The sequence below is a fragment of the Cervus canadensis genome, chromosome 11 (assembly GCF_019320065.1).
Source record: "Cervus canadensis isolate Bull #8, Minnesota chromosome 11, ASM1932006v1, whole genome shotgun sequence".
Classification (NCBI taxonomy): Eukaryota; Metazoa; Chordata; class Mammalia; order Artiodactyla; family Cervidae; genus Cervus; species Cervus canadensis.
Window position 1 is genome coordinate 70,935,637 of NC_057396.1, and position 19,364 is coordinate 70,955,000.

Below are 19,364 nucleotides of genomic sequence, written 5' to 3' on the forward strand. Positions count from 1 at the left end.
CATCATCTGACTATTCCTTCTGTATGTTTTCTTATGTATTTATTTATGGCTCTGCTGGGTCTTCCTTGCTGCGCGGGCTCTCCTTGTGGTTCGTGGGCTTTCATGGCAGCGGCTTTTCTTGTAGAGCACAGACTCCAGGGCCTGCAGGCTTCAGTGGTTACAGCACGTGGGCTCAGTGGTTGAGGCTCCTGGGCTCCAGAGCCCAGGCTCAATAGCTGTGGCACACGGTCTTAGTTGCTCCCCGGCAGGTAAGGTTTTCCCCAGCCAGGGATCGAACCCATGTCTCCTGCACTGGTGTGCGTGGGCCTGCTTAGTCACTCAGTCGTGTCAAGCTCTTTGCGACCGTTGGACTGTAGCCCACCAGGCTCCTCTGTCCATGGGATTTTTCAGGCAAGAATACTAGAGAAGCTTGCCATCTCCTCCTCCAGGGGATCTTCTTGACCCAGGGATCAAACCCATGCCTCCATTGGCAGGCGAACTCTTTACCACTGAGTCACCAGGGAAGCCCATATCATTTGACTATTGCTTTTAAAAAGTTAGGTACTTTCAGGGAGTTTGAAAAAATATTTGAAAATAATTCCATTATTACCATGATTTATTTTGTTTGCTTTGTACAAAGAAAAACTTTGGCAGTGTGATTATGGATAGAAATATGGAGAACTTAAGGGATGCATTTGAGCAAGCCCAAGAACTTTCTATCACTGAATCAAGGGCAAAAAGAAAGAAGAATGACTTCAATTTCTGTATCTGTAAAACGATTGGAGTTGCGTGATAAGACCTTAAAGTCCTTTAACTCCTAAGCTTATATGATTCAGGAGCAGTGGTGAGAATAGGGATGCAGAGACTGGCTTCTGATTCAAGAACAGAGAGGCCAGTGGGACGGTCTGTGGGAGGACATAAGTGATTTCAGGTCCTGGCGAAGAGGAGTAGTGTGTTCAGTGAAAGCTGAGAAGGACAAGGAACTATCAGGTTGGGATTTGGTAGCTCATCATTATGAAAGAAAACTGACCATGTGCTTCCATGAAGAGAGATTTGGGTTCTGTTTTTTTTTGTTTGTTTGTTTGTTTTACTTTAACATGTAGGCCCTGAATCCTCAGAGGAGCTATAGATGAGCCTTTGGAAGTTCTTGAATGTTCTAAAATTGTTTACATGTTCAATTATATCCATTTTTCTTTGAGAAAGCATTTGCAGCTTTAATTAGATTCTTACCACGACCTAACAAAAAGCTGCTCACTCTTAAAAAAAAGTGAATGATAAAGACTTAAAATTATTAAAACAGAAAGACTACTACACTTCAGTGGACATGCAGTGGATGAGTACGGTCATTGTAACATTTTCAGAACAAACTGGATTTCAGTCACAAGAGACACAGAAGTAAGGGCTGCGAAAAATGTTTTAAAAATAGAGAGGAATTTGCCCATTAGATAGCTTTTAGTTTGGGCTTGCCATTGTTAGCTGAGCGAGGGAATTACCTTCGAAAACCTCAATTTTCTCCGCCGTGTAATGGGGATAATAAATATCTACCTTAAATGGTGACTGTGAAGACTAAATGAGATAATGCATAGTAGCATTAGTATGGTGTGTCAGTATTTGGTAAACCTCTCCCCTCACAAGGTTTTAAATTTTCTACATTTATTTTAAGGCCCTTATTGTAGATTTCACTTGGAAGGGCTGGTTCTCAGTCAATCCATCTTCAGAGAACTGCTCAGTGATGCTAACACTCAAGAAGATCATATCTTATTAAGTGGCTAGTCTAGAGGCTCTTTCCAATGCAGATTGGCGAGCTGGGTGTATAAAAGTCACACACTGGACTTGTTGCCTGGCAGCACGTGTCCCTGAGTGGTGGTACATGGCTTGCATTGTAATGCCATCAGTGCAGGGGCCAGCTGGCTGGACATGTACTGCCTCATGGGCTGGGGACTCCATTCCTCAACAACACAGCAGCCGCCCCCAGGGTTAACAGAAAATGACAAACCAGGCAGGGATGAGGGAGGCGCCAGCAGAACAGCGGGATGTCCTTTGATTTGCTTCTGTTATTTGCATGTCTTTCTTGTGATGTCTGTGAAATGTTCAGAATGACAAAGTTTTTAAAAGACCTGCTGACTCCGCCTGAAAAATGTGAAAAACCTCCCATTTAGAGACCCATTATGTCCAGCTAGCCTGCGTTTTCTATATCTTTTCCTTCATTTTTTATTAATGCAAACATTTGCATGGAGACAGAACCTTTGTTTCTTAAAGAGTTCATCTGCTCCTGCTGCTTACTGGCCCTGCCATGCAAGCGCACAACAGAACCTTTGTTACGCTTTCAGCAAAGCTGTTTATGAACGGTGGCTTACTGAGGACTGCTTCCTGTGCTGTTTGCTTCCATTTTGTCTAAAAGAGAGAAAGAAAATAGTTCTTGGGAGTGAAAAGGATTTGGACTTTTCTTCTATTCACGTCTTGAATGTTGAAATGACAAGTAGCCCCCAAATTTGTGGAGGAACTGGTAATTGCATCGAATGCATTTTTTTTTCCCCTTTACCTTGAACATAATGAGGCTCTTAGTAACAATAAAAGGAACAAGTGCTTTCTCCCTGGAATAGAGGGACAGAACAGTAAAAAGGCAATGGAAAGAAGGGTTGAGAGCAGGACAAAAGTGGCTTCCTGTAAGAAGCCTAACACTGCCACAGAATGTGTTTTGGCACTTAGTGATGCCCACCTGGGGGGCACAGTCCTGAACCGGTTGAGTTGAATGAAGAATAGCACCACAGTTTATAAATAGTGATTCAAGTTATGGATTCATTCAGTAAATATTTGAATGACTGGTATGTGGAAGACTCTGAATGACCCAGAGTATTATAGGGGATAGAAGATAAATGAGTTATGCTTACCTCTCTGTCTTTAAGGAGCAAGAAGTCTTAACAAAGGAGGTAACACATGTGTAACAGAAATAACTCTATATCAAAGTAGAAAGTGCCATTGGAAATATTTAAAATTGGTATTTAGGGAGTTCAGGAAAAGGAAGACTGCTTCTGGCTCAGAGAGGATCTGAGAAAGCTTCCTGGCCAGGTGGCATTTGAGTTGAGCCCAGCAGGAAAGGTAGGCTTGGACATTGCAACATTCCAACATTCCATTAGTCATTTGAGTTAGGAGTCAAAAATTATGTGGCTGAAGTAGAATAGATCCAAAGCCTGTTTTTATAGGGTGCTTTGGTGTTTTACACCATTAATTTAGGTGATATGTTAAGTGCTGGCATGAATTTTCTATGTAAATTAATCTAGGGCCTCTCTGTCTAGCCTATGCTATTCCAGCCATTCATTGCATCTGACTTTTTCTGCCCTTTGACCTAGGCTTCTAGGCATCTATAAATATCTATGTTATAACAAAAATAGAAACTCAGAGGGATTATTGAGCATTATTACAGCCTTATCCCATAAGCACGGTGTAGACATAGTTCTGAGTGGGGATTTGACATGTGAGACTCTCATTTGAAAAAGAATCCCACCTTCATACAGAGGCAGCATCACTCAGAAGAGAGAGGATTGGGAATTCTAAGCCCATGAGTTTTCAGCTACCTTAAATTAGAACTCCTCTGTGTCTTTCTGCCACTAGATTAAATGAGACTCTGTTGCTGTTTTGTGAGTTGTTGCGAGTGCTAACTAATTTTTATGAAATAGTTTGAATATAAAATGCCAAGTAATCGATAAGTTATTGCATTAGTACCTTGTGGCATTAATGTAACTGATCTGTATATTCATAGTCCAATTGCATATTACCAAACATAACTGCTGATAACGTGTAAATGCGTGGTTTGCCCAAAACGCTACAACCTTTGATGACTCTATGTAGCACAATTAATTTTCACCCTATAATGTTAATGCTTTCCTGCCTGATATAACATTATGAATGGCACATGACTTGTTCCCTGTTTGTCAATTTATAGGTTGTTTGTGTTTTCTGGAAAATGGTATTGTGGATGTTTATGGAGTTGATCTGATAACTCTACTGGTCTATGAATAGCTGATTTTGCAAAGCTATCATGATGACAGTTATTATTTGACTTCTTCATAAGCATAGATCATAACTATAGGAAACTTAAGTGCTACTTTAGATTTCTCTGCATTTGGGCAGTGAATTTTGTTATGGTCAGGCGAGCGCTTCACCTTGGGACCTCTGTAAAAGCCTCCTTTTTCTGGCACTTGAAATTATAAGACTCCAACGTACTAATTCTGTATAATGAGATTTAGGCTGGAAACACTGAAGCAGTATGATTTAAGTACTTAGCCTTTTGACATTCACACCCCCCCGCTAACAAAGCCACCAGTTTTAGGAAGGAAAAGGGAAGAGGGGAAGATTAATGGTTGACTGGAAACTGAATGTCAGGGGACTGGGCTCTGCCCAGCTGTTAGCTTTTTCAGCTCTTTCATTTGTTGAGGGAAGTAGACTTCAGTTTTTCGTCCTCTGCTTTACATAAAGATCTTTAGTTACCACTTGTTTTCTGGTTGTCACAGGTGATGTTGACATATGTGCAGTGGGTTTTTTTTTTGCTCCTGGCTTATCTTTTAGTATTTGAGTTTGACTAGCTGTGTCACAGCACTGGGCTTCCCAGGTGGTACTAGCGGTCAAGGACCTGCCTGCCAATGCAGGAGATATGAGAGACTCAGGTTCAATCCCTGGATTGGGACGATTCCCTGGAGGAGGGCATGGCAACCCACTCCAGTGTTCTTGCCTGGAGAATCCCAATGGGTAGAGGAGCCTGGTGGGCTACAGTCCCCGGGGTGTCAAAGAGTCGGACACGACTAAAGTAACCTAGCACATATGCACACATAGCAGCAGTGTGGTGGTTGGGTGCCCAAAGGCAGAGGATTAGTTGTGTCTGTTTATAACTATCAGTGTAAAAGATCTTTCCTTAACCTGGACATTTGTTCTTAGAAAGTTCCATTTGATATATATGCTGCATAGCTCTTTGAGGGCTGCAGATTCAAATCCTGTCTCTGCCACTTACCAGCCCGTTGACCTTTAGGTAAATTACATGTCTGAGTCTTCCTTCTGTCACCTCTGAAATGGAAATAAAAGTAGCCATCTCATAGGATTGCTGTGAGTAGTAAATGAATTAATACCTGTACAATGCTTAGAATACTGTCTTGCATGCAGAGCTTAATAAATGTTGACTCGTTTTATTATGTTTATAGGTTTAGCTACCATTAAGCAAAACTGTAGTGATCAAGAGCTAGTAAAAGAGGGAGGCCTCCTGTGTTTCTATAAAGGATATTTCTCAGGATATTGATCTGCAAGGTGTGACTAATTTACATTTTTTTTCTGGAGGCCCAAAAGGTCCACCTAGTCAAACCTATGGTTTTTCCAGTAGTCATGTATGGGTGTGAGAGTTGGACTATAGAGAAAGCTGAGCACCGAAGAACTGATGCTTTTGAACTGTGATGTTGGAGAAGACTCTTGAGAGTCCCTTGGACTGCAAGCACATCCAGCCAGTCCATCCTAAAGGAAATCAGTCCTGAATATTCATTGGAAGGACTGATGCTGAAGCTGAAACTCCAATACTTTGAGCACCTGATGCGAAGAACTGACTCACTGGAAAAGACCCTGATGCTGGGAAAGATTGAAGGCGGGAGGAAAAGGGGATGACAGAGGATGAGATGACTGGATGGCATCACTGACTCGATGGACATGAGTTTGAGCAAGCTCCAGACATTGGTGATGTACAGGGAGGCCTGGGGTGCTGCAGTCCATTGGTTCGCAAAGAGTTGGACACGACTGAGCGACTGAACTGAACTGAAAGTTAAACTTGACATACCAGTGTTTTATATTCAGAGCTAGTAAAGGCTTGATTTGGGGTTGACGCTTTTACTTTATTTTTCTTTCTTGCAAGTTTTAAATCTCTTTTTGTATTACACTGACTATGTTAATTGTGAACTCATAATTTTGGTAAGGAACATAACTAGCTTAAATTAAATATCATATCAGAGAAAAATATAGAGTAATAGGTTTATACACTTGGAGTACAGAAGGCCTGTTTGAATAAGACACAAAGCACAAAGTATACAGATATTAATAAATACTGCTGACAGTATCAGCGTTTTAAATTTCTGTGATGAAATTTAATGAAAGATACCATAAACAAATGATAAGAAAACCCCTAAGATAGGTGTATATTTGCACATACAGAGAATTAGAAAAGCCTCCAAATCAAAAAGAAGAAAAAAGATAACCAGAGAGGAAAATGGGCAAAGGATATTAGCAGATTATGCACTCAATATGCCAGCAAACTTGGAAAAGTCAGCAGTGGCCACAGCACTGGAAAAAGTCAGTTTTCATTCCAATCCCAAAGAAGGGCAATGCCAAAGAATGTTCAAACTACCATACAGTTACACTTCTTTCACATGCTAGCAAGGTCATACTCAAAATCCTTCAAGCTGGGCTTCAACAGTACTTGAACCAAGAACTTCCACATGTACACTCTGGATTTAGAAAATGCAGAGGAACCAGAGGTCAAATTGCCAACATCTGTTGGATCACAGAAAAAGCAAGAGAATTCCAGAAAGATATCTACTTCTCCTTCACTGACTACACTAATGCCTTTGACTGTGTAGATCGCAACAAACCATGGAAAATTCCTAAAGAGATGGGAATACCAGACCACCTGACCTGCCTCCTGAGAAACCTGTATGTAGGTCGACAAGCAACAGAACGGTACATGGAGCAACTGGTTGGACTGGTTCCAAATTGGGAAAGGAGTACGTCAAGGCTGTATATTGTCACCATGCTTATTTAACTTATATGCAGAGTATGTCATGTGAAATGCCGGGCTGGATGAATCACAAGCTGGAATCAAGATTGCAGAGAGAAATATCAGTAACTTCAGATATGCAGATGACACCACCCTAACAGTGGAAAGTGAAGAGGAACTAAGCCTCTTGATGAAGGTGAAGGAGTAGAATGAAAAAGCTGGTTTAAAACTCAACATTCAAAGAACTAAGATCACGGCATTTGGTCCAATCACTTCATGGCATATAGATGGGGAAACAATGGAAATAGTGAAAGACTATTGGGCTCCAAAATCACGGCAGATGGTGACTGCAGCCATGAAATTAAAAGACACTTGCTCCTTGGAAGAAAAGCTATAGGCAACCTACACAGCATATTAAAAACCCGAGACATTACTTTGCTGACAAAGGTCTGTATAGTCAAAGCTATGGTTTTTCCAGCTGTCATCTATGAAAACAACAATTCACAGAAGAGAAATACAAATGACCGTGAAAATATGCTTAACTTAATTACGTAAAAGAATACAATACTGAAACAACAGTGAGAAACTATTTTATAACTGTTAAATTGGCAAAATCATGAAGTCAGTGAAAACAGTCATAGTAAAAACAGATATTCTTCTGGTGGGGAGGAGTATAAATCAAAACACACTTTGTAAGGCAGTTTTGTATATCTAGTGAACATCATCATGTGGAGAAAAGAACTTCTTATTCACTGTTATTATTATTGTAAGTTGGTACAGCAGTTATGGAAATCAGTATGGAGGATCCTCAAAAAATTAAAAATAGAACTACTACCATAAAATCTGAAGAATTAATGAGCGCCAAAGAATTGATTTGTGTGGTGCTTTTGAAATGTGTGGTGAATTGTGAATTGTGTGGTGTGGTAAATTGTGTGGTGAATTGTGTGTGAATTGTGTGGTGCTGTAGCAGCTTCTTGAGAGTCCCTTGGACAGCAAGGAGATCAGACCAGTCCTAAAGGAAATCAACCCTGAATATTCATTGGAAGGACTGATGCTTAAGCTGAAGCTCCAATACTTTGGCCACCTGATATGAAGAGCCGAGTCACTGGAAAAGATCCTGATGCTGGGAAAGATTAGGACAGGAATAGAAGGGGGCGACAGAGGATAAGATGGTTGGATGACATCACTGACTCAATGGACATGAGTTTGAGCAAACTCTGGGAGATAGTGAAGGACAGGGAAGCCTAGAGTGCTTTAGTCCTTGGGGTTGCAGAGTCAGACACAACTTAGCAGCCGAACAACAACACCATAAGATCCAGCAGTTCCTTTTCTGGGAATATATCGAAAGGAAACAAAAGCACTAAATGGAAAAGATTCCTATACCCCTATGTTCATAACAGCATGTTTACAATAATTTGGATAAGGAAACAACCTACGTGTCCATTGAATGAATGGATAAAGAAGTTGTGCAAAAAATACATACACACACACTGTGGAATATTATTCAGCCACAAAAATGAGGAAATCCTACCATTTGCAACAACATGGATGGACCTTGAAGACATTATGCTAAGTGAAATAAATCATAAAGTAGGCTTACACTATAGATTACATTAAAATCTCTCCCTTTAAATAGACTTAAATAAAATAGGTAGACACTATGATCTCAGTTATATGTGGAATCTAAATGACTCCATCAGACTCTGGAAAAGAGATCAGACATGTGATTGCCAGAGTCAGAGGGTTGGGAGAGAGGGAGGAGGAGGAAGGTGGGGGTGATGCTGGGGCAGAGTGCAGATTTCCAGTAATAAGGTAAATGAATACTGGGGATGTTAAATACAGCATAATGACTATTGTTAACACTGCTGTATGATATATGGAAAAGTTGTTAAAAGAGTAAATCCTAAGAGCTTTTACCCAAAGAGAAATATTTCTTTTTTTTCTTTTCATTTTATGTATGTTAGAAGATGGATGTTAGCTTAACCTACTATGATAACCATTTCATAATATATGTATAAATCAAGCCACTGTGCTGTATTCTTTAAACTTACTCGATAATGTATGTCAATTATTTCTCAATAAAACTGAAAAATAAAACCCATGAGGATATGTGCATTCTATCAGATGTCAATTCCATTGTGGCTCAGCTGGTAAAGAATCCGCCTGCAACGTGGGAGACCTGGGTTTGATCCCTGGATTGGGAAGTCCCCTGGAGAAGGGAAAGGCTACCCGCTCCAGTATTCTGGCCTGGAGAATTCCATGGACTGTATAGTCCATGAGGTCGCAGCGAGTCAGACCCGACTGAGTGCCTTTCACTTTCACCTGAAGAAAAGCCCTTGCACATGTGCACAGGGAGACAAGTACGGGAATGCTCAGCCAGCAGTTTGCTGTAGCGAATGTGTGGGGACAGCCGGAGTATTCATCAATAGAAGTACATTGGCGAATAAGTTGGTACCACATCGTTTCATAAAAGATTTCCAAACATGGTCAAGTGGAAAGAGTTAGGTACAGAAAAGTATATGTCATTTACTTAAAAACAAAACCAAGTTCACAAGCCGTGTACTTCTGTATTTTTTAGATATGCATACCAAACTGATTGGGAATTGGGATTGGTTTTTAACTTTTTCTATATTGTTTGGATCTTTCAAAATAATTAAATATATAATTATAAATAATAAACATTAAAAAAAATTTAAAGACCATGACAGTACTTTGGTTAACCAAATGAAGTTTCTTTTCTAGTATTAACAGTGGAGAGCCAGCATTTTCTAGACAATGCATTGTAAAATGGGACACATTGTAGGTTCTTGGCTTTTTCTTTTTTTTTTTTGCCTTTGAGAGCTAGGGTTGAGATGGAAAGGCATGGGCTTTGGAGTCAAATCTTAAGTTTCAATTCTAACTCAGTCATTTTTTAAGACTGAGCAGGTTTCTTAATCTCTCTGAGCTTCAAAAAAAAAGTGTATTACCTACCTCACTGGGTTGTATAAGTATTGCATGTGCTAGTTTTCCTCATTTCCCCATCTCCTTTGGTCAAAGGAAATTGGTCTGGTGTGGTCTAAGATCAAAGATAGTCTTGTATGGGTGATAAAATATTTTACCAGAGCGTACTGTATCCCTGGATGAGAACATACCAGTAAAGATGGAGAATGTAAATGATTAATTTTAGAGGTTTAACTTTTTAAACCATTAAGCTATCTATTTATATTTTACAAGATCAAATACTGTATCATGTTAGTGATTTAGAAATGATATTAAACTTGAAGCTTCTAAACATGACAGGTTGTTGGTTAATAAGGTTCCTTTTCTAATCTCAGAGAACAGCCTTAATTTAATTTAGCACTTATTTGTTCCAACCAGCATCTGAGTCTCAAAAGGACTCTGACAAGGGAGAAGAAAATCAGATATAAATGTGGATATATGTATATGCTTTGCTTTTCACTTACACTGCTATTGCTCTTATATCTAGTAATATGTCATATTGTAATTCATGTGAATGTTTTCTAGTGAAACTTGTTTATTCTAGTCCAGGGAGTCTGTGTAAAATAATAATCATATAATAAAATGAGTGGTCTAAATAATTGAGGTATCCCCTCAAGCAAAAATTTCCAAATGGGACCCCTTACCATTTAAACAGTTAATACTTTGATGGTATTTATGCTTGGGAAGACAGTAAAAAGAAATCATTTTGGATTTTCCCCATATAAATTAGAGTCTCCTGAGTAATTAGCAGTTAATAAGTGAATGCTTCCTACAAGTTTAAAGGCTATAGCTGAAGTGAGTCTAAATTATGTGTATTATCATATGTGTAGAGTTTTATGTAGCTCAGTAATCCTTGAAGATAATCTGTAAACATCTTTGGTTAGTGAGCAGGGGCTTACTTACTCATGGTAGGTCGACGTCTTGGTGTTTGTTAGTGTTGAAACCCATTGCTTTGTGAGTTGCGATGTCTGGAAGGGATGTACAGTAACAACTATCATAATAACAACAATAATGAACATAAACACAGTTAGTTTATTGCATACTTTACTGTGTGCCCCAGTGCTATGCTAAGATTATTATTGTGTGCGTTGTGTTGTGTGTTAGTTGCTCAGTCGTGTCTGACTTTTTGCAACCCCATGGACTGTAGCCTGCCAGGCTTCTCTGTCCACGGGATTCTCCAGGCAAGAATACTGGAGTGGGGTGCCATTCCCTTCTCCAGGGGATCTTTCTGACCCAGAGATCAAACCCAGGTCTCCCACATTGGAGGCAGATTCTTTACTGTCTGAGCTACCAGAGAAGCCCCTAAGATTACTACATAAGTTATTTTATCTACTCCCCACTACAACCTTAAGTGGTAGGCATTAGTCCCCAGTTTTACAGAAAAGGGCAGAGAAATTAGGTAACTTGCTTCAAGTCACACAGCTAATAAGTACCAAAGCTAGAAATTAAATCCAGTTCAGCCTGACTCCAGAGCCTATGTTCTTAACGGTTGCAGTGAACTGCTATATTGTTTTGATCTGTAAAATCAGAATGTAGCAATAATAACACAATCATTAATATGTTATCTTTTGTATATATCTGATAGTTTCTAAAGAGGCTTCCTTGCTCCTTGCAAGGAAGTTAATAAGTGAATGCTGTGTGCTTAGTCACTCAGTCGTGTCCAACTCTTTGTGACCCCATGACTATAACCCCCCAGGCTCCTCTGTCCATGGGATTCTCCAGGCAAGAATACTGGAGTGGGTTGCCATTCCCTTTTCTAGGGTATCTTCCCAGCCCAGGGATCAAACCCAGGTCTCCTACATTGCAGAGAGATTGTTGACCATCTGAGCCACCAGGGAAGCCCTTTTCTAAAGAAACAGTTTATTAGGCATAGTCTTCATGTCATACTCATGTCACAGCAAGCTTGACTGTGGTATCTGGAGATTAAGTGATCAGCAGGAGGTGATTCAACGGAGAACCAAGAAGTGAACCAAGAAGTTTCTGATCCACAATTGCTTTCACTCACATGGTTTATATGAAGATCATACCGTGCTTACTTAGACTTTACTCAGCCATTTCAATGCAGTGTGTTGAAGGTTTAAGTGCTTATCTTAGACCACGATGCTATCTTGAGCAAGACATGGATCCTTGGGCCTTAGTGTGGATTTCAGAACAATAGAGCCTATTGGTTCATGTTAGAAAACTTAATCCTGGTCTTGTGAAAAATCACAGCAAAGCAGAAGAGGAAAAGTCAGTCTGAAACGTTTTTCCTTCTCCGAGAGGGCAGCTAAGGTGCCCAGATAGCTCTGCCCTCCGGGGATGCAGGTGTGTAGTTTTTATTCTTTAATCATTCACATAAATTAAAGCCTGTTCCTTTGCATTTTAAAAATAATATGAAATGACACCCTCCATGTTTTATTGCCAGACAAGAGCTTTGAACTTCTGTCTTACTGATGTTTGATAAAGTGCAAGGATTTTCCAGGGTTGGGTGGTACCCTTAACCACAGAAGGTAACTTGGGACTGATAGGAACTGCACGTGGGGGAAACGACCAGTGAGAAAACAACTAGAGAGGAGGGCTCTGTGCACTAGGCTTGTGTGAACTCCTCAGAGAGGAGCGTCCTCCTGCCTCTGCTGACTCTTCTCAATTCCTTCACTTCACCCATGGGTGAAAAGAGCACTCGGTCTTTCTGTTTCTACTTTCTGAGCTAGGGATGGGTGGGGTGAAGACTTTGTGGTGGGCAGATTCTTTGTAAGAAACTTTGGAACCGGGGACACGTTCTAACGTCACACAAATGCCGATTGGCATGCACACCTGTGCAGGCGGGGACAGGGTAAACACACAAACACACTCATATGAATTCACATGGACACAGGTGGACCACACCTCTCAGATGATTTTACTGTCAACATACACCCCCTTCTTTCTTTCGTGCTCCATGTAAAATGAAGATCATATCTATTATAAAACTTATTATAAAGTGTCAGTGATGAGGCAGTGTGGTATACAGTGTGAAGAGCATGGGTTCTTGGTAGGACATACCTTGGCTTGAGTCTTGGCTTCTGTTCTTACTAGCTGTGTGATCTTGAGAAAGGTACGTTATAAATCTCCATTCTCCCTTTTGTATATTGGAAACATGTGATAAAAATATCTATCGTAGGACTGTTATGAAGATGAAATAAAATAATGCATGTAAAACAGTCAGCACAGTTTCTGGCTAACTGTGCTAACGGTTATTTGGTGAGTTGCACAGGTGCTCAGAATTGGTAGAGCTGTTATTGTTATCATCATTATTATGTGTAATATTAAGTTCTAAATATCTGATTGGTAGCTGAATGTTAAATAAGTACAGTCCTTTATTTATATTTGTTTTCTTTTTTCCTTTACCTGCTCCCCATCTCCCATTTTTCCCCCCCTTGGTGCAAAGTCTGTTTTCCAGAAAATTCCTCCCTTTTTTGAGGAAGACAAAAGTACTTTGATTCTAACTGCTCTGAAAACATTTCTCCCTCAAAGGGTTTTCACACTGACTTTTAGTCCCTGGAGCTAAGATGGAGAAAAAGCAGGATTTGCTTCTAAGTCGAGCTCTTTCATTTCTGCTGTCAAAAAACAAAACAAAAACCAAAACAAAAAATCCTCTAATCTTTTGTAGTAGCCTTAGGTAGTTCCAAGTCATAAAAGCCTATATATAGTCCAAGAAAGGAATCTTTTTGTAAGATAAGGATAAGTGGGTGGAATAAGGGAAGGAAAATACAGAGGTGAAAGTATAGCTGATTTTAATGTTAATTTGGCCATCCCCCCAATTTCATGTATACTTAATTATAAAACAATTAATGCCAGAAATTTTCTGTTGTTGTTGTGCCGTGAGACTTGCAGGACCTTAGTTCCTCAACCAGGGATTGAACCCGGGGCTAATAGTAGTGGAAGCACTGAATCCCAACCGCTGGACCACCAGGGAAGTCCCAAGAAATTCTCATGTATTATCTCCCGACTTCACTGTCAGTTTTGGCCATTTCTTAGTGAAATAGTTTTCCAGTTGGATGAACTGTTGATGAAGCACGGGTTTTGTTTTCACATCTTTTTGTGGGGTCGGAATTGGAGAATGTTTGCAGTAGCTGATAGTTGTTAACTTTGGGAAGCACTCATATCGATAGAGTAAGTCATGGAATGTAAACATGCCATTCACCCGGACTTTAGGCTGGTGTAAACATGGGGAAACTTTAGGTAACCACTGTCAAACAAAGACTGTCTTGAATATAGCTTGGGTAGATGAACTTATTTGCTTTACAAGTCTCACAAAACTACCAGGACTTCAGGAATGTTTTTTTGTTTGTTTGTTTTTTTAAGTATCTAATTTTACAAACTTTACGTAATTCCCTCATATTTCCCTGAGGGATGAAAATATGAAAGAGGCAAATGTCCATCTTGGTAGCAACTTTGTGGAACTGTTTTGTGGCAAGATATTTATTACTTTGGGGTTTTTTGGTTCTTACTGCCCCAGATGAAAATTGTTTTGTTTGTTTTGCTTTTGAAAAAGAAAAAAATTGGATGGTAAATGGAAATACTGAATTGGAAGTTTATATGTGAAGTGTGCCAGGATACCATTGTTATACCTAAAGACAAAACTCAGGGAAGGGGAACAAGCGTCTGGTGAGCACCTGCTGTGTTAGAAGCTCTGCTCTATTACTGAAGCAGACCTCCAATAGCCCTTTGAGATAGACTTTTAATGAGATATATTATCAAGAAAACCAGGCATTGTGGTTTAAGAATAGTGATGATGTTATTATCCACATTTTACAGCGAGGATATAGGCTTGCAGACTAATTTGCCCAAGGTCGCACAGCTAGGAATTTGGTAGGGCTAAGGAGGGAACTCAGGTCTCTCAGAACTCCAAAGCCCAAGTTCTTAAACAGTGATTGTTAAACTTCAGGATACGTAAGAAACTTCAAGGGTACATGTTAAAATTACTGGGCTCCAATTAGAATTTTAAGATCACTAAGTCTGAGATAGTGCCAGGTTATGAATCTGTATTTTAATAGGGTGTCTCAGGCGATTCACATTAAGTTGATTGACCATGTTTAGAGAAAGAATTAAATTCTGTTTCTCTCATCACTTATATGTGGAATCTAAAATATGATGCAAATAAACTTTATTTACAAAACAGAAACAGACGCGCAGACATAGGTAATGAATTTATGGTTACCAACGGGGAAGGCGTGGAGGGATAAATTAGGAGCTGGGTATTAGCAGATACAAACTACTATGTATAAATAGATAAATAGGATTCTACTATATAGCACAGGAGACTATATTCAAGCTTTTGTAATAACTATAATGGAAAAGAATATGAAAAAGAACATATGTATATATAACTGAATCATTTTCTTATATACCAGGAACTAACACAACATTGTAAATCAACTATACTTCAATTTAAAAATAAATACATAAAATTATGTTTCTTTCCACACTTGATAAAGAATAAAACAGGTGCAGATTAAATAACTATCCAAGATTACGCTATCAGAGTCATGGTTCCAGCCCAGGTCTGTCTGATTCTAGTACTCGTCATACCCTTTACTACAAGCCCATGATGAAGTCACACGTCTGCTAGTCACAACAGATGTGGGAAACATGGTTTCTGATAAATCAGGGCACCCAGATTTCATGGTCTTATTATTTACCAAGATTAATAACTTTTAACATCTTTACTGAAATCTTCATGGTCCTTAAACTTTTTCAGTGACTTTTTTTTTTTTTTTTTAGTGGAAGAATTGCGTTTTCCTTGCAATCAGGCATAGAATCGTTACTCCCTAGGATAAATTTCTGAGCCATGCAGAAGTGGAAGGAGGTGGGAAGAAAGAATTCCCAGGTGTATCTGCTAAATGGTGCTAAAGCTCCTCACCCTTATCACTGAAATAAAAAGCGAATGGTTGATGTTAATACTAACAGCCGATCAAATGGCAGCAGGTCTTCTACAGCACCTCCCTCTCTACCCATTGAGACCTTAGCTCAGCTAGGGCCATGAGCTGGTTTACCTATTACAGTCCACTTCCTAGAGCAGAGCCAGCGCCTTGATTGACTTTCATGGCTTACTGGGGTTTGGAGGACTTTTTTTTTTTTAATCGCCCTCTCATTTTCTCCCTCTCTCTCTTTTTTTTTTTTTCTGTAGCCCAGCGACATGTCCTCACATACGTGGAGGATGCAGTCTGCCAGCTGCTAGAAAACAAGGAAGATATTAGCCAATATGGCATTGCCAGATTCTTCACAGAATAGTAAGTACCTGAGTGCTTTGCCTATAGGGCAGGTCCAGAAGAGGCTTTTGGAAGCAGCCAAGATCCATGAAAAGGAGAGCAGGGCAGCGCTGATGAAGCGGTGGCAGTGAATGCGGTTTTGGTGGCTGAGTTGAGGGCTGCCCAAACATGTTTTGGAACATGTGTTTGGCGCAGCCAGTTTTGTCTAATGCTAAGTCTCGTGAGTAGTCACAACTCTAGAAGCTCAACAACTGCTTGTTTGATCTATTGCTGCTGTTGCTGTCCAGTCAATAAGTCATGCCCAGCTCTCTGCGACCCCCTGGACTGTGGCCCATCTGGCTCCTCTGTCCAGGGGATTCTCCAGGCAAGAATACTAGAGTGGGTGGCGTTTTTCTCCTCCAGGGGATCTTCCCGACACAGGGATCAAATCCCCATCTCCTGCTTGGCAGGATAATTCTTCACCACTTAGCCCCCTGGGAAACCCTGTTTGATCTTTTGCATTCTTTTTTTAGGTTCCTCTTATAACTTTTAACTTTTCCCATTATTCAGAATATTCACTCTGATTTCCTTTAGTCTTTGTTCCGTTAGCCTGTGTTTTTCTTGGCTGGCTTTTTTCCATGGAAATGTTTAGGATGCTATTCCTCTGCAGTTTTCCTTCCAGAGGATGCTGTGTCCATCACTTCAGAATTTAAGATTATTTCTAGAGGCAGGATATCTTTCATAGATTATATCTTTAAGGAGTTGTGTTTCTTTATAAAGTATGTTTGGAGTGTGTAAAAGTCAAGATGATTATTCATTTTTTAATTTATAAAAAATGGTTTTCTTCAAGTTTTATTGAGATATAATTGATATACAGCATTGTATAAAGTTTAAGATGCATAGCATAGTGATTTGATTTACATACATCATGAAGTGATTATCACCATAAATTTAGATGAACATCTATCATCTTAGATAGATAATTAAAGAAATAGAAAAAAACTTTTTTCTCTTGATGAGAACTCTTAGGATTTCCTCTCAACAATTTTCATATGTAACATATGAAATTTTCATATGGAACATACATTATTATATCCCCAGTATTTGTTTATCTTATAACTGGAAGTTTTGATTACCTTTATCCAATTCCTCCTATCCCTCCCCACCTCTGATAACCCCAAATCTGATCTCTATTTCTGTTTGTTTTTTAAAAAACCTTTTGTTTCGTGTTGGAGTATAGCCAGTTACCAGTGTTGTGATAGTTTTAGGTTCACAGCAAAGGGACTCAGGCATATGTATACATGTATCTCTTCTCCCGCAAGCTCCCCACCATCCAGGCTACCACATAACGTTGACCAGTTGCATGTGCTATACACTAGGTCCTTGTCTGGTTATCCATTTTAAATATAGTAGTGTGTACACGTCCATCCCAAACTGAGTTTGGTTTTGAATTATAGACCTAGAACACTGTTAGTTCCTGTTACACAGCATAGCGATTTCATATTTCTTATACATTTGACACTGATTACTGCAACAAGTCTAATTATGATAGTTCACTATACAAAGATATTAGTTTTTTTTTAATTTTAGATATTAGTTACTGACCACATTCTCCTCACTGTACACTTCATACCCATAAGCCATTTTTTTGTTTTGCCACCAGAATTTACCTCTTAAACTCTCTTACCTATTTCTTTCTTTTTGATATCACAAAACTGCTTTTAGGCTGAATGAGATAATCAGTTTAAAATACCTTGGTCTTCGTGAAAGGCTATGCTAAAGCAATTTTAAAAATTATTTTTATTACCAAATTGCCATCACATATTTATACAATCATTTTTGTATTCTTTTCCCTTTTTTTATGGTTTATTGTAAGCATTTTAAGAAAGGAAGAATAGCTCTTACAGGCTCTCCTATTCTAAGGTGAATCATGAGCTCAGGTCTATTCTTGAAAATAATTTTTTTCCTGTCTATTCCCCAGAGGTTCCTTGAAGATTAGACATCGCCTCTAATGGCTTAAACTTGGGTTGCTGTTAGGGGAATTCTTGACTCACCCTCACTCTTTTGTTGAGCTATAAGTCTTGCAAATAAAATCTAGATTTTTTATAGGTTGAAATTTCAAGTTCCTGGGGAAAAACAGGCTTTCAAGGGTCAGAGCTGGTTCCTTGTCTTCTCCCAGTCGTCTAAAAGAGGATGAAGTAGAGCAAGGCATCTTCCTTGTTCTCGTGGTATGCTGAAGCAGATGAAGTGGGCTGGGAACAAAGACTGAAATCAAATAGCCTTGCTTGCTTTTACACAACTGACAAGCCTAGGGGTCAAGTTTCTAGGCCATTTAATCTGTACCAGCACCCTTGAGCCTCCTTGCCAAGTGAAATATGATTCTTCTGGGGGCAATGCTTCTTCCTGGCCTGTTTCATTTTACTCTATGCTCCCTCCCCCATCTCCTTTACATCTTTTCCCTACTATGCTGGTTCCTTGAGGGTAGGCATCATTTCTTCTTCATTTCTGTATTCCCAATGCCTGGCACACATTATGCCTAGTATATGATAGATGTTAGGTAAATATTTGTTGAATCTATAGCTGTATATATATTTTAAGTTATTGAATACTATCTACCTGGTGGCTCAGTGGTAAAGAATCCGCCTGCCAATGCAGGAGACACAGGTTCAATCCCTGGGTCAGGAAGATCCCCTGGAGTAGGAAATGGCAAGTCACTCCAGTATTCTTGCCTGGAGAATCCCATGGAAGAGGAGCCTGGTGGGTTACAGTCCATAGGGTTGCAAAAGAGTCAGACACGACTTAATGACTAAACAGCAAACATTTCTATCTACTCTTTACTTTCGATCTTATTATGAATTAGGACTATCTCTTGTTCTTTTTTTCTTTTTTGTTGATTGTTTTTTATAAAGTTCTATATCCTGCCATTTAAGAAGCTATATACCATAATTCCCTGGTGGTCTAGTGGTTCGGACCCCTCACTTTCACTGCAGGGGGTACGGGTTATATCCTTGCTGGGGAACTAAGATCCCTCTTGCTCTGCATTCCAGCCGAAAAGTAAAGAAGAAGCTGTATACCATGGATGTACCATGTAGCATGGGTTCCAAAAGTGAACCCACTAGTCTGTGTAACTAATACTGAACTCTAATAAGGCTTATAACTATTTCCAAATGCTATTGACTATAGCTTTTATCTAGCAGTACACTGTTGGGGAAAAAAAGAGTCTTCAGATTTTCCACAGGGCTGATAGAAATCTATTTACCAAGCGAGCAGTTTCTTGTCCTCAGAAAACTAAAAATTATATAATATATATGAATGGCACATACTCGACATTTCTATAACTCTAAGACAACTATATTGGCCTGAGGCAAGTTATTTTGAGAAGTAAGCCAGCATCAAAGCTCCAAAATCCTTTAGAAAAAAAAACAAAACTTGGAAGATGTATGATTAAATGG

At 39.4% G+C, this 19,364-nt stretch overlaps 1 protein-coding gene across 4 annotated transcripts in view; it reads left to right on the forward strand.

The window, feature by feature from the left end:
- The window catches only part of C11H11orf49 (chromosome 11 C11orf49 homolog), a 202,280-nt gene that overhangs the window by 36,366 nt on the left and 146,550 nt on the right, over nt 1-19,364 (forward strand). For all 4 annotated transcript variants that reach the window (XM_043482471.1, XM_043482472.1, XM_043482468.1 and 1 more), the window contains exon 2: nt 15,852-15,954. In XM_043482471.1, the coding sequence (XP_043338406.1) occupies nt 15,852-15,954 (103 nt within the window). The remainder of the gene's footprint in view (nt 1-15,851; nt 15,955-19,364) is intronic.